This window comes from Microtus ochrogaster, chromosome 5 (genome assembly GCF_000317375.1).
Source record: "Microtus ochrogaster isolate Prairie Vole_2 chromosome 5, MicOch1.0, whole genome shotgun sequence".
Taxonomy (NCBI): domain Eukaryota; kingdom Metazoa; phylum Chordata; class Mammalia; order Rodentia; family Cricetidae; genus Microtus; species Microtus ochrogaster.
The window spans coordinates 91396863-91411024 of record NC_022012.1 but is presented as its reverse complement, the minus strand read 5'-3'; the positions used below and the strand labels follow the sequence as shown (position 1 = coordinate 91411024).

Genomic DNA, 14162 nt, shown 5'->3' with positions numbered 1-14162 from the left:
TATCTATCTATCTATCTATCTATCTATCTATCTATCTATCTATCTATCTATCTATCATCTTTGTGTGTGTAGGGGCACATATGTGTGGGTGCTCACCGAAGGCAGGTAATGGCATCAGATTCCTTGGACTGACATTACAGGCAGGTGTTACCTGTCTGATGTGGGTACTGAGAACTGTGGTCCTCTGTAAGAGGACCAAGCCTTCTTATCAAACACTGAGTCATCTCTCCAGCCCATTTCCTTGATTTTACTTACATGCAATGTTAGAGAGAGAGAGAGAGAGAGAGAGAGAGAGAGAGAGAGAGAATGTGTGTGTATATGTCTGTCTGCCTGCTTGTCTGTCTGTTTGCCTACCTATTTATCAATTATTTTCTGTCAAAAGTAGGCCTCTATCATTGTCTGTTGACTTTTCTTTCAGTACTAAAATTGTCTGCTACATTTATATTTTTCCCAGTTGCTAATTTAAAATGTTTAGCTTACTTGATAGTCAAGATCTGTTTTCCCTCCAGATTACCTACTTAAAATGTATTAAATATTTGAAGCATACAGATTGAAGCAAATCTGTTAGTTACAAAGCTTCCTATCCTCCTCTGCCCCTCAGACAAGATCTCATTGTGTAGCCTGTATTGCCTTGGCCTCCTTCCTTTGATATGTGTCGTATATAATATTAGGTAAATATAAAGTAATATTCCTTGAGGCCTTGTCAAACAGCCCTGGTGTTTTTTCTCTTTTGTCCTTCCTTCTTCTTTATTACTCTTCCTTTTCCTTTCTCAGTGGGAACTCCTCCCTGCTAGTACCTTTCCTACCTCCTGGCACCTGTTTTCTGCTGTTCCTCTCCCCTGCCCACATCTGTGGTCCTCTCTTTGCTTCTGTGGTTATTCAGTGTTGTATACTTATCTGAGGATTTGGAGCTAGGATCCTCAGATGAGAGAACATGAAGCATTTGTTTTTCTGGGTCTGGCTTTCCTCAGTATAATCTTTTTTAGGTCTCTCCTTTTACCTCCGAAGTTCATGATTTCATTTTCTTTACAACTGAATAAGTTCCCTGTGGTGTATATGATCCATATTTTTAACGTCCTTTCATCTGTTGCAGTGCTTGTAAGTTGTTTTCATTTCCTGGCTATTGTGAATAGAGCAGCCATGAACACTGCCTCTGCCTCATGAGTGCTGGGATTAAAGACATGTGCCACCACCACCCAGCCGGGTTTCAGGTTTTTAATCGAGGTCTTTGATCCACTTGCATCTAATTTTTGTGCAGGGAGATAGATACAGATCACATTTCATTCTGTGTGTCTGTAGGGTAGGTTATCAAGTCCTTCGGGCATATCTCAGGAGTGGCATGGCTGAATCATGATTTATTTACTTTTAGTTTCCTACCAACCATTTTCCATGACCTTGTCATTGTTTCCTATCAGTTGTTTTGTTGATCTAAGCCATTCTGGCTGGGGTGTTTTAATTTGTGTTTCTCTAATTGCTTAGGATGGTGAACACATTTTGAGGTGTTTTTAGGCCATTTTTATTTCTTCTGTTGAAAATTCTCAATTTAGATCCTTAGACTACTTTTTTAATTGGGTCGTTTGTTTCCTTGATTCTTTGTCTTTTGAGTTGTATATTGTGGTTATTAATCCTCTGTCAATTATATAGCTGTCAAAGAGTCCCATTCTGTGGACTTCTTCACATGGTTGATTGTGTCCTCAGCTGTACAAAAGTTACAGTTCTTAGTTGTCAGCTGTTGGCTTTGCTTCCTGGGCAAATGGAGTCTTGTTCATAAAGTTCTTATAGCGTATGGCCTGTATTTTCTTCTTGAAATTTTAGTGTTTCAGGGTTTTTTTTTTTTTGTTTTTTTTTTGTTTTTTTGTTTTTTGTTTTTCAAGACAGGGTTTCTCTGTAGCTTTGGAGCCTGTCCTAGAACTAGCTCTTGTAAACCAGGCTGGCCTCAAACTCACTGAGATCCACCTGCCTCTGCCTTATGAGTGCTGGGATTAAAGGCGTGCGCCACCACTGCCCAACCATGTTTCAGGTTTTTAATCGAGGTCTTTGATCCACTTGCATCTAATTTTTGTGCAGGGAGATAGATAAAGGTCACATTTCATTCTTCTGCACATGGGCATCCAGCTTTCCCAGCACCGTTTCTGGAAGATGTTGTCTTTTCTCTCATTTTTTCTTTTCTTCTCTAGGATCACAATTTTATAGTTGTGGTGGCTGCCTCTGCTTGGCCTCTTGTGAGGCTCAGACTGAACCATGACATAACAGGTTGCATGACGTGGAACCGTGTAGAAGAGATGGCGTAGCTAGAGAGTCTAGACTGTCGTTAAGACAGCCCACTCCCTTCCCACAGGGTTCATCTTCTAAAGGCTTTACTGTTATATTTCAGACCATTGCTAACCAGGTGTGATGGCACACATCTATAATTCCAGCGTTGGGAAGCCTTGACCTTAGCAAATTCCAGACCAGCCTGTTTAATAAAGCAATAAAACCCCCTCTTCTAAAAACCCCAAACCAAAAAGATTTTAGAATGCTTAGCAATACTGACTTGTATGTAGTACAAGGTGCAGAGCATGGTAATAAGTCAGTGTGAAGACAGGACTCTGTGTGGTGTGGGTCTGTGAGCCCAACCAGATGTTGTAGACCACTTTCTGCTACTTAACAGTCCTGCCTGTATTTGCCACAGCTCTTCTCAGCAGCTGATCCCATGGGTACTTTACTCCAAGTTCCAGAACAGATTTCTGCTCATCTACCTCAGCCAGCTAGCCAGATGCCTACACAGCCTGATCAAGTCTCTCTCCTGCCCCCAGCAGAGCCAGCAAAAACAGCACAGGTATACTGGGGTGTATGTTCATGGTCTGCCACTTTGTGGGCAGATGAAAAAAAAAAGAATCAGTGCTGCCTGTGAACTCTGAGGTTGTTATTTTGGTTTAGAACAAGGGAGAATTCTGTCTTAATAGTTTTACAGGTACAGATAGAAGAATTCTATAAGAATTACACAGGTTTTTAAGCAGCAAAATAAGTTAATCACGAAAACATACAAAGTATAAAAATTTGGCTAATATTGTCCGTTCTTCATTGATGATCTTTGAGAGTTAGCCATCTTTCCTTTTTGTTCACTTACACTCATTAATACTTCTTTTTCAGACTCTGTGTTTTCAGAATTATTCTATTTAAGGTATTTGTCTATTTTGTGAGTTGATTTTGTTAAAATTGGTAAAAATTTAATTAAGTACACAGAGTTGTTCTTAAATTGCAGTGTAGCAGAAGTGTTTGGGTGATAACGGCTTCACTGGGAATCCCTGTATGCTATGTAACTATGGTTCCTCTCTGGAAACTTCTGATACTCTGTATCATGGAGTCTTATTGCCACTTGGCTGAAGTAGGAGTTTCAGTGTCAGTTCCTTTATTAATTATTAGAATTGCCCCCCCCCCATGCTAGGTGAGAAAAGACATGGGAGTTCTGATGTTCCCTTTTGTGCTTGAGTATATCACATTTCATGGGCAGTCTCTGGAGACCACTGCTCTGAGAACTGCCCTTCCTTTGTCTGTCATGTGGGGAAAATACGGGTGCTCAGATAGAGTGTATGTCCTCCAGCAAGCAAAGGGTAGTATAAGGTTTTCAGAAAGATTTTCTTTATTCACAAAACCCCTGGGACTTGGGTTAAATTGAGTCTTGGGGGGAAGCTAGTTTAGGCTTTTCCTTGGGAATAACTTTCTGATTGTGTTTGACATGGCTGACAGTTGCCTTTTATTACTCCTTTGGAGTTGATGCCCTCCCACAGCAGGGGATGTCTTAGGGACTAGAAGGATTTGGGCTAGAGAGAAAGTTAGTGTCTGTCATAGATGACCCTTTGCTAATGTTCCTGTCAGTGACTTTATTTTGTCAATGCATTTCAGGCTCAGTCTTCAGGAGACCGCTCCCAGGAGACCAAGGTCCCTATCAGTCTTGTGCTGAGATTAAGGTCAGTAGGCACTTGCTGCTTTCTGAGTACTCTGTAGATGCAGTAATAGTTGGGACTAAGAGTAACTGCATAGGATTGTGCTTCCAACAGAAATGTGTCATGTATACCGTTAGACATTGTGTTGATTTCTCTACCTTAACTAGGATTTCTAGGGAGCCTGGATAGTTTCGGTTCTCAGCACATTGAATGTTAACATCTGTGTTTCACCAGTCGCATGAGTTTCTGAGTCATATTAACTGCTTCCAGGATGGCCCCAATTCCTTCCCCTGCCCTCTCTGCCTGTTCAAATCCTGACCATCTCAGGTCCTATTTAAAAACTATCTCTGAGCTGAGCAAATGCGCACGCCTTTAATCCCAGCACTCAGGAGGCAGAGGCAGGCAGATCTCTGTGAGTTCGGGACCAACCTGGTCTACAGAGTGGGAGTTCTGGAAAGATTCCAAAGCTATACAAAGAAACCCTGTCTTGAAAAAAACCAAACCAAACAAACAAAACCTAACTATCTATCCTTAAATTAGCCTATAGCCTCTCAATACTGCATTAGGGATTAATGTTCCAACACAATATCTTTATGGGTCTAATTCAGACCATAGCATTATCTTATTGGGGAATAAGGGCCGGAATGGGCATGAGTATCCTCAGATAAGAGATTCTTCTATTCATCAGTAGGCGGGTAATAAACTCAAAGGTATAGAAGGTAATTTGAGGATACTGCTGTTAGCTCAGAGCTAATCAGGACAAAGTGTATGATCTGTGGGAACAGAATAATCTTTCTGTATATACATATACATTCATAAATAAATACATACTATATATATATATCCATACATATACATGCTTGCATATAAATCCCATTAATCCCACTGGTTGAGAATAAGACCGCTACTGCATTTAGAGTCAAATTTGAAACAAGCTTTAATTAAATACTGACCAGGTTGAGGGACTCTCTGGCCCGGTCCATCTCTGATTTCCCAGAAAATGGCCCCAAGTCACATTTTGCAGGGGCTTAAAAAGACAAAACCCATAATTCACTGCATTTCCCATGAGGTGAGTTCCAATCACATGCAAGCATACATTCTAACATACTTCCTGCCTTCATACCCTCTCACTTATATCCAATCAGGGGCAAGGGTATATCCTGACATAGTTTCTGTCCACATACCTCCAGCATTTCAGGAACTATTGGTCCTTGGGAAAAGGCCTACAGATCAGAGGCATTTTTGTTTCATGGATCTCTTAGGCATATTAATTAAAACTTAAAATGTAACTTTGGCTCTCACAGTACATACATATATACGCATACATGTATACACACACACACACATATATTGGCAGACTATAATAAATTCTGCATAAATCCAGAAATTCTTATTTTCTTTATTCTGTTTTCTTTCATAGAAATTCCAAAAAAGAACTAAATGATATTCGATTTGAATTCACTCCTGGGAGAGGTGAGTATTATTAAATAAAAATGGTCAAGAACTACAATGACTAATAATTTGCTACCTAGTTAGGTCTAAAGTTTTTGTCATTTATATTTGCTTTTAAATGATGGTAAATTTTTCTGGTTTAGGTTTTGGGAAATATGCATGAAGAAAAACTCCATGGGTTTACTAGTTCTTTCACGTGGAAACTGACTGTAATAAGATGTATAGTAATGAAAGTAAACCCACTAGTTAATATCACTGTTGGTCATGCATGGCCTTAACATTATTTTATTCAGTTCTTAAGACGGCCACCTAAGGAAAAATGATTCCCATTTAACAGAGGATGAACTCCAGGGTTAAAAGAAGGCAGAATAACTTGTTCATCGCTAGAAAGAGGCGTTGAGGTTCATTTAGTTTAATTTCTTTGAGAGTCCAGAGTCCTTCTTCTTATCATTGTTCATGCTTCTTCTCTCTGATAGTGAACAAGAGACATGCTCCAGGCTCTCTTTCCCCATGCAGAAACTGAACCTTGTCACAATAATGTTTCTAAATGAACTCCACTCTGCAACATGCCTTCTGTTTTCTTGACTTGTTAACTCAGGCTTCTGAGTTGAGGAGCAGACAGCAAATGTCTGTTGCTAGATTCCACAGTTAATGTTCCTCCTTTAAGGAGAATGAGTGCAAATACATAGAGGGTGTATGTTAACGTTATAGGGATAGTTCTAGGAATTTTAATTGTTAGTCATGGTATAAATTTGTGCACACTGATTCTGCATTGGTTCTCTTGTTCCTCAGCGAGATTTTAATATCTCATCAGTTAAAGATGAATTTGTTTGGTTTGTTTGCTTATTTAAGACAGGGCCTCATTGTGTAGTGTATCCTTGAATTCATAGAGATCTGCCTCCCTCTGCCTCCAGGGCGATGTGATTAAAGGTTCACGCCAGCATGCCCAGCCTAAAGATGAAATTACATTGAGATACTTTGCTTTTATCTACTTGGTTTCTGGTTATACCTATCACTTATATTGTATTGCCTTGCATGAGTAGGTAAGAAAACAAATGGCCAGAATACTGATAATAATTTTAATAAACTTTTATGATTATCAGAAAAGATTCTAAAGTATTTTCTTAAGTTTTGAGAATAAATTTCCATATTGCTGGCACTGAATTTTATGTCTGAAAACTCTGAAGCTCAAGTCCAGAGTTATATTCAGCATAGGATGTTTGGTCATCACTGTAGGTGCTTTTCTGATATGGGTGTGAGCTCTACATTATACAGTTTAGAAATTCATCTCTTTCTTGAGTTGATACTTGCCATGTAGTGTAGTTCATATGGATTCTGCTTCCTAGCCAAACCTATGTAAATTCTCACTTGAGAGTCAAGGACAGCCCCCACCTGCCTTTTTTATTCTGCAGATTTAGTAGCTAGTGCTGACCCGTGAGAGTTACAGTGACGCTGGGCACTGGTGGCGCACGCCTTTAATCCTAGCACTTGGAAGGTAGAGGCAGGAGGATCTCTGTGAGTTTGAGGCCAGCCTGGTCTACAAGAGCTAGTTCCAGGACAGAGTCAAAGGTACAGAGAAAGCCTGTCTCAAGGAAAAGAAAGTTACAGTGATGTGTACATGAGAAGTAAAGCACGTGTTCCTTGTCCTTGCAGATACAGCAGAGGGTGTCTCTCAGGAGCTCATTTCTGCTGGCCTCGTCGATGGAAGGGACTTAGTAATAGGTAAGCATATTACTTTCTGCCCTTAGCCCTCATGTCATCTTGTATACATGGTACCTAGAAACCCAGCTTCCATTGAGCAGCTCTGATGCTTCTTGAGATAGTCTTGGCTTCACTAAAATTACAGTATCAAGAACAGTTCCATACCAGAGCAAAAAAGCAAAAACCTGTCCTACGTCAGACCTCCGAGAGCAGCAGATGTCTCTGGAACACTTGTAGAAATGACAGGAAACTCACAAGTTTGTAAGTTAATGGTTCTTCATTTCTAATATATTGGCATAACTAATCTTTGTAGGACACAGAAGTGAGGAGGATAGAGATTGAATCCTAGAAATACAAAGTGAAGACAGGCCATAGTTGCTAAGATAGTCGGGCTGCCAGCATTTTGCTATGAAACACTAACTAATGGGTAGTTTAGGCTTTGTGAACCTTGTATAGCTGTGTGGTTTTTCATTGTCCAGGGTACAGGGTCTTGCTCTGTAACCTGAGCAGACATGGAACACAGTGCTAGAGTGACAGAAAGCTGTACGTCTCCCAGTTGGGTTTTGCAGTCTGTCATTTGAAAATTATTCTGATTTATAGATAGAACAAAAATAGGTCGCAGGCTATACTTGGTTGATTCCTAGTCATAGACTTTCTGGTCTGTTAACATAAGGCATACCTTTTAATAAACTGTCTGAAAAAGGGTAGCTAATACATGTTAAAGACAGTTAATTCAACAATGATTCAGAATTTATTCAGTCTGGAGTTCAATAATAGCTTTGATTTGGATAATGACTGGCCTTTTCTTCCATTTTGATTGCACATCGAAGATTCTTAACCACCATTTTAAGATTTTAAAATATTATTTAAAATGTATTTATGTAGTTGCTCATTCATTTTCTTTGTTTGTATGATTACAGTGGCAGCTAATTTGCAGAAAATTGTGGAAGAACCTCAGTCAAATCGATCTGTCACTTTCAAACTGGTACTCATCCCCCTTACCCCTCTGCAGACTAGCCCTTCTAGTCCCTGAATGCCAGGACTTAGAAAATGCTGATCTCTCTTTTACTCTTTCCAAGACCCCTGCCTGAATTTCAGTGGCCTCACTTTCTCCCTCTCAGAAGCCTACAACCCAGACCTCTTAACTTCTCCCAGAAAAATTATAAAGCTGTTTGACTCTAATTGTCCCAACAGCCCCTATCATTTCTTGAAGAAAGTAGTTCTCTATTTATGTCCCAGAGACCTTTTACCTACTATCTTCCTTTCTGCAATTCTTATCAATTTTTATTGCTACCTGAAATTTTATTTATAAATTGCCATACCTTGTCGTTTTGTTTGATTCTCAGGCATCCGGTGTTGAAGGTTCAGATATTCCTGATGATGGCAAACTAATAGGATTTGCCCAGCTCAGCATCAGCTAAACTACAGTCCTGGAAGAGTCAGCCTAAGGAGGTGCCACACATGCATATCTGTTGCTTCTGTTGGCCTGGACCTACAACTGCCAAAGAACCCAGCAACAAACTTCCTGGCTTGGAGCTTTAGGGTTTTTTATTTATGTTCTTCTTGCCATCCTCCCCCCACCCCCTTTTCCCTTAAGAAAAGTTGGATTACCAGTGGCCAGCATCTCCTCAGAGAGTTCCGTTAGTAGATACGATGCTCATGTCCCCTCTCTTCCTCCATCTGAGAAGCAGCCAGCGTGCCTCAGGGCCCAGGATGGAAATCTCTCAGTTCATTCTTGCCTTACTACAGCGATGGCCCAAGTGGATAGTAGAGCTGCATTGGGCATCCTCATCTTGCCTGTTCTCCCACACCTGCCGGGATTTGAGCATCTTGGGATATCTCTTTAACACTGAAGTAGCAATTAAAAGTTGATTGTTCCAGCTGGAGCCCAGAGAATTTAATTAGTGTTTTTTCTTTGTACCTGATGAGAATTCTAGCAACCTTTGTTAGGAAAAAGCACAGCCTCAGATGGAGGCAGCCTAAACTCTTGTCTGTTGTGTTCATGGTGTCTCTCTGCGTGTTTTGCTGAAGCTGTTCTCAGGCACCCCCTTCATTGCTCCCTCCAGAAAGGGTTGCTAGCCTTAACTTCAGCTGGTGCAAAACATCTGACAGCAGTCAGACTTCAGCCATCTGCTCCTTCAAAGTGGAACTGTGGATTGTTTTTGCAGAAAACATCAAGCAATGACTTATAACTCTTATCTTGCCAGAGGCAGTTTTTGAACAAGAAAAGGAACTCATAAGTCATAGCATTGGGAAAGTGTTTTCAATTTTTAAAAAATTAAACTGAAGAAAAACTGATCCTTGATCCTCCTGTGAAGACATATTTGCTTGGCCTCTGTGTCATGAGGAAATGGGTGTACACAGCTGAGATTTTCACAGCAATAAAGAAGACTCAGCCTAGGTTAGAGGCCTGCCTCTGCTCCTCTCCTGCACTGACTCCTTGGAGGGGGTCTTCATTCCCAAGATGGAACCTGAAACCACACGTGCCGTGACCTTTAGGTTTTATGAGTACACAGTGTTAATTTGATTTTCTACAGAAATTATGTAAATTATTCTTTAGTTTTAAAAAAAACAATGCAATATGTGAATAATCAATGGGGTTAGTTTTTTCCTTTTTTCCTACTGTTTAATAGCATTTGTCTAATTGCTAATAAGCCTACCAAGTTAACCAAATTTTGTATAAGAATGGGATAGTCAGCCTGGCCTTAAAGAGACACGCGAAGATGGGCCTTGAGCCCTAGAAAGGGAGTAGTTAGTTGCCTTTTGTGGAATTCCTTGCACCTGCCATTGTTCTGATCAACAAGATTAGGTACCTAATGTGTTCCCACCCAGCCCCACTTAGTTCCGAGGGTCAGACCATAGCATCGCTCATGCAAGCAGCTCTTACTGAGTTTTTCCCTTGGAGCACAGCTGAAAGCTTTCCCCACGTCTGACTCATGTCGCCTTGTGTTTCAGTCATGGACCTTTTTCACTTGTTAATGAATGCAAAGGCATGTTGGGAAAGGGATGTTGGAGAGGAAGAGAAGATGGGTTTGAGAAGGAAGTTAGGAAAACAGATGAGATGCCAGAGTCCAAGGTCCCAGCAGAGTGATTGGTAAAAGGAGGAACCTGCTGATTCAGGAGGTAGGAACAAAGAATGACCAGCTAGCTGGAAAAATCCTGTTCTCTCTCCCTCTGTCCCTCCTTCCCCCCCCCTTTTTCTCCCTCTCTCTCCCCCTCCCCCCCTCTCCTCTCTCCCTCCTTCTCTCCCTCTCCTCCCACTCTCTCCCTCTCTCCCTCCCCCCCAGTCCTTAATAGAGGTAGGTTTATGAGGAAGCAGGGACAGGGAGATGGGGTTTAGGTATAGGAAACAGACAATGTCATCTTTGGCACAAGACTAATGACTTTCTGTAGAATCTGTTTTGGTTTCAGCAACCTGTCTTAATTCACTTCAGAGCTCAAGAAGGAAGGTGTAACTTCACTCTGTGTAGCTTTTGACTTGGAGGCCATCCAGTGCCAGACTGGAAGTAAGCAACTGCCCTCTCCTGTTGACGCTCTCCAGACCATCTTCACCGTTGCCCTGTTGTGGGAGGCAGGCATAACAGTAAAAGTGGCCTGGGCTTTCTCGTTCAGTTCATTCTTGGCTTTTCTGGAAATTAGGAAGTAGGCACCAAGACCCAGGACAGTGTTACTTCTGCATGATGTGTGGTGAATCCCTCTGCTGGCTTACAGTGATGTGAGATACCAGTCAATGGAAACTGCCGAGGTGGGACAGCGTGGAACTGGGGAGCCGTCTCTCTCCTTCCCAGGAGCAGTGCTTCAGGGGACCTCTGTCACTAGGTCCTCAAGATACCCTTGTCCCTGGAGCAGGGACTAACTATAGCACAAGATAGTATGTGCCAATGCTGTTTGTGAAATGTATGGTCTTTCTAAATGATTAAAGGAATCGGGTTTTTTTTTTTTTGTTGTTGTTGTTCTTTGCTTTTTTTTTTCTTTTTGCGAACCAAATCTTAGAGCCAGTTGAGACTGTTAAATAATTTGGAGGATAGAATAATGATGTACCAGTAAATGTAAGTTCCTCCTTATGACATATGCTACATGATGGAAGGTGTAAAATATTACCTCCCCCTCTTCTCTTGACTTTGTATTTTACTGCATGTTTCCTTGATTTTTAATCAATAAAGATAAAAGAATAAATTGTCCTTACTGATGTGTGAATGCTTTTTTTTTTTAAATGGTTACTGGCAATGAGCTCTGGGGATCAAGGGCATGAAATCACTGCTTTTCATTTTTATGGGAGTGGCGTGGAGCCAGGATGCATATAAACAGTAAGGTGAGCATACTAACATACAATTTTTTTTTAAAAAGTAGAGCAGCTTAAAACTGTTGTGCTGAAGTTGGGGAAACATATTCCCCAAATGGAAAGAATGAAGAGTGCCCAAGGAACTGGACATGATGGGTTTTTAACCATCTCTTTTATGTCTTGATTTTTTTTTCCTGAATCTTTGATTTTAGACAGGGAAAGGACACTAGATTCTAGCCATTGGGGTTCCTTTCAGAATGTGTATAGCTGTGCAGAGCTTGTTCCTATGGTGCTTAGCTACTGAAATGGTGTGGCTTTGTGTAAGGTTCCAGGCCCCTCAATGTCTCCTTATCCTTCCCCATGGAGGTCGCCGAAATCTGTGACAGGACTGCTGTAGTTCCGGGCATTTCTGTGAGACAGCTGTGGAGCTTGATGCTGAGGAAGGCTTACTTAAGAGATCAGCAACGTAAAGAAGTGAACTGTGAGTGTTGTACATGGAGTATGGGCCAGGTTCTCAAATACAACCATGTTCGTGCAAGGGCTTATGTCAGGACCAGGCTAAGGTGAACTGCTTACCTGACCTAACAGATGCGAGTGTCCCAGCTTGGACATTTAGTTCTGCTTTGTCCTTTGGGTCAGGTCATCTGTCCCATGCTGGGTTTTAAAGTAGTCTTCAATTTTTCGGTTTTAGGGTGGTTAGAGTTTCACAGCAAAATTGAGTAGAGTGTGTTTCCTACACACCTGAACAGCCTTTCTCTGCCTCTTACATTCCACATTGGCATAATGCTTTTGATACAGTTAATAAACTACATATGTGCGTTATCACCCTTAACCCATAATTTACAATAAGATTTATTCTTGGTGTTGTGTGGTCTGTGGTTTTGACAAATGTATAGTGATAGAACCAACTTTATATAGAATAGACTTCTGGCCCTAAACGTTCTGCCTAGCCTGTTCATCTCTTTCCCCACTGACCCTTGGGAACAAATGTTTTTGTTGGTGGTGGATTGTTTTTTGTTCCTTTCCTGCTACTAATGAAGGGGTTGAACCTAGCACTTCATGTATGCTTTACAGTCTTCTACTGATTTGCATCCCCGCATGACCCATTGGTCTTTGTATAGTTAGCATCACACAGTGCGTAGTGTGTTCAGATCGACTTCTTTTGCTTTAGTTATATCATCTAAAGTTCTTTCAAGTCTTTTATAATTAATTTTTTTTACGCTTAATTTAGTGTCTACCACTTACTGAAGGACATCATTTGTGCTTCCAAGTTTGGACAGTTAAGAACAACCTGCTGAAATCATCTTTGCTCAGGGTTCTGTGTGGATGTGAGCTTTCAGCCCATTTGACAAAAGGCCAATGAGCATAATTGCTGGGTCTTAAGAGTATGTTTAATTTTGAAATTGCTCAACTGTTGTTCAAAATAACTGGCCTGTTTTTACATTCCTGTTGCTCTACCCTCTTGGCATGAATGTGGCTATTCTGTTAGGTATACAGTAGTCCTTACCTTAATTTTCAGTTCCTAATGAATGTGCTGTTGAACATCTTATATGCCAGCTAGCTTTCTGTGTGTTCTAGAGACGTGGCTATTCAGGTATTATTTTGAAGTAAGCTCAGAATTACAGATATATTTGCAAATAAACAGTACTGAAAGTTTGCTTGTATCTGCCTGTGGCTTCTCTAAATGGAAATATCTCACATAATTATACACATTATCAAAGCCAGGAATTAGCCTTGATAGTATGCAGTTGACTAATCTATGACCGAGAGGAAACTTCTTTCCCTCCAGTATTGTGCCTTTCTGGACTCAGTCCACAATCCCGTATTGTCTTCAGCTATCACATTTCCTTGATCTCTGGCCTGGTACAACTTGATCTTTGTTTCCTTTGGCTTTAACACTTATACCAAAGTAATGGGTAGCTACTTTGCACAATGTCTCTCAACTTGAGCTTTTCTGTATCTTCTCAGGATGAAGTCTCGGTTGTACACTTTTGGGCAAAGAAAACCTAGAGCTGATATCAAGCTCTTCTTACTGTGAAGCCCTGGGGAACATAATGTAAGCACGTCTCTGCTGATTATGTTGACTGATCCTTTGCTTCAGAAGTTCTGTTATGGTTCTCCACTATAAAGTTACTGCTTTTCTTTTTATAGTTAATATTTTGTGGGGGTATAAAGCTTGTGACTTTATAAATACTTTTATACTTTGTCTGGCATTCCTGGTTGACTCTTGCCTAACGGATGTTACTTCAGTGTTTTCAAAATGGCCATTCCCTGTCACTGTCAGCTCCCCCACTTCTTTTTAATTTAAATTTTTATGTATGCATGTGTTTATTTATTTGAGACTGTATTTCTCTGTGTAGCATCCCTGGCTGTCCTGGAACTCTCTTTGTAGACCAGTCTGACCTTGAACTCACAGAGATCCTCTGCCTCTGCCTCCTGAGCGCCACCACTGCCTGGCTGGCTGCACAATTTTTAACTGCGGTTCTACTGTGAGGAAGTGATTTTTTTCTTCTTCTCACTGTATTGAACCCACTTACTTGCATGAATGTGGACTTGCCAGCAGGATGCGTTGTCCTAGATTTTCTTTATTTTGGTAGGCTAATAGAAAAGAAATTATACTTATAGGCATAATTTGATATTTTTACTTGTGAGAGATTGGAAGGGCAGAAGACCATTTTATGTAAATGGCCGATAGACTGCTTTTAATCAGTTGTGTTTCTTACTGAGTCCACAGGGCAGGGAACCCTGACTGCCCATTGGACTGGAGAGGGAGGGGGAGAGGAGTGGGGGGAGGGGGAGAA

The 14162-nt window shown here is 40.9% G+C and overlaps 1 protein-coding gene across 2 annotated transcripts in view; it reads left to right on the top strand.

The window, feature by feature from the left end:
• The window catches only part of Oxsr1 (oxidative stress responsive 1), a 100981-nt gene extending 90678 nt beyond the window's left edge, over positions 1 to 10303 (top strand). For both annotated transcript variants that reach the window (XM_005348081.3, XM_026779236.1), the window contains 6 exons: positions 2672 to 2818; positions 3886 to 3950; positions 5347 to 5399; positions 7032 to 7100; positions 8000 to 8064; positions 8426 to 10303. In XM_005348081.3, coding sequence (XP_005348138.1) covers positions 2672 to 2818; positions 3886 to 3950; positions 5347 to 5399; positions 7032 to 7100; positions 8000 to 8064; positions 8426 to 8500 — 474 coding nt within the window. In that variant the 3' untranslated portion in view covers positions 8501 to 10303. The remainder of the gene's footprint in view (positions 1 to 2671; positions 2819 to 3885; positions 3951 to 5346; positions 5400 to 7031; positions 7101 to 7999; positions 8065 to 8425) is intronic.
• The last annotated feature ends 3859 nt before the right edge of the window (positions 10304 to 14162 follow it).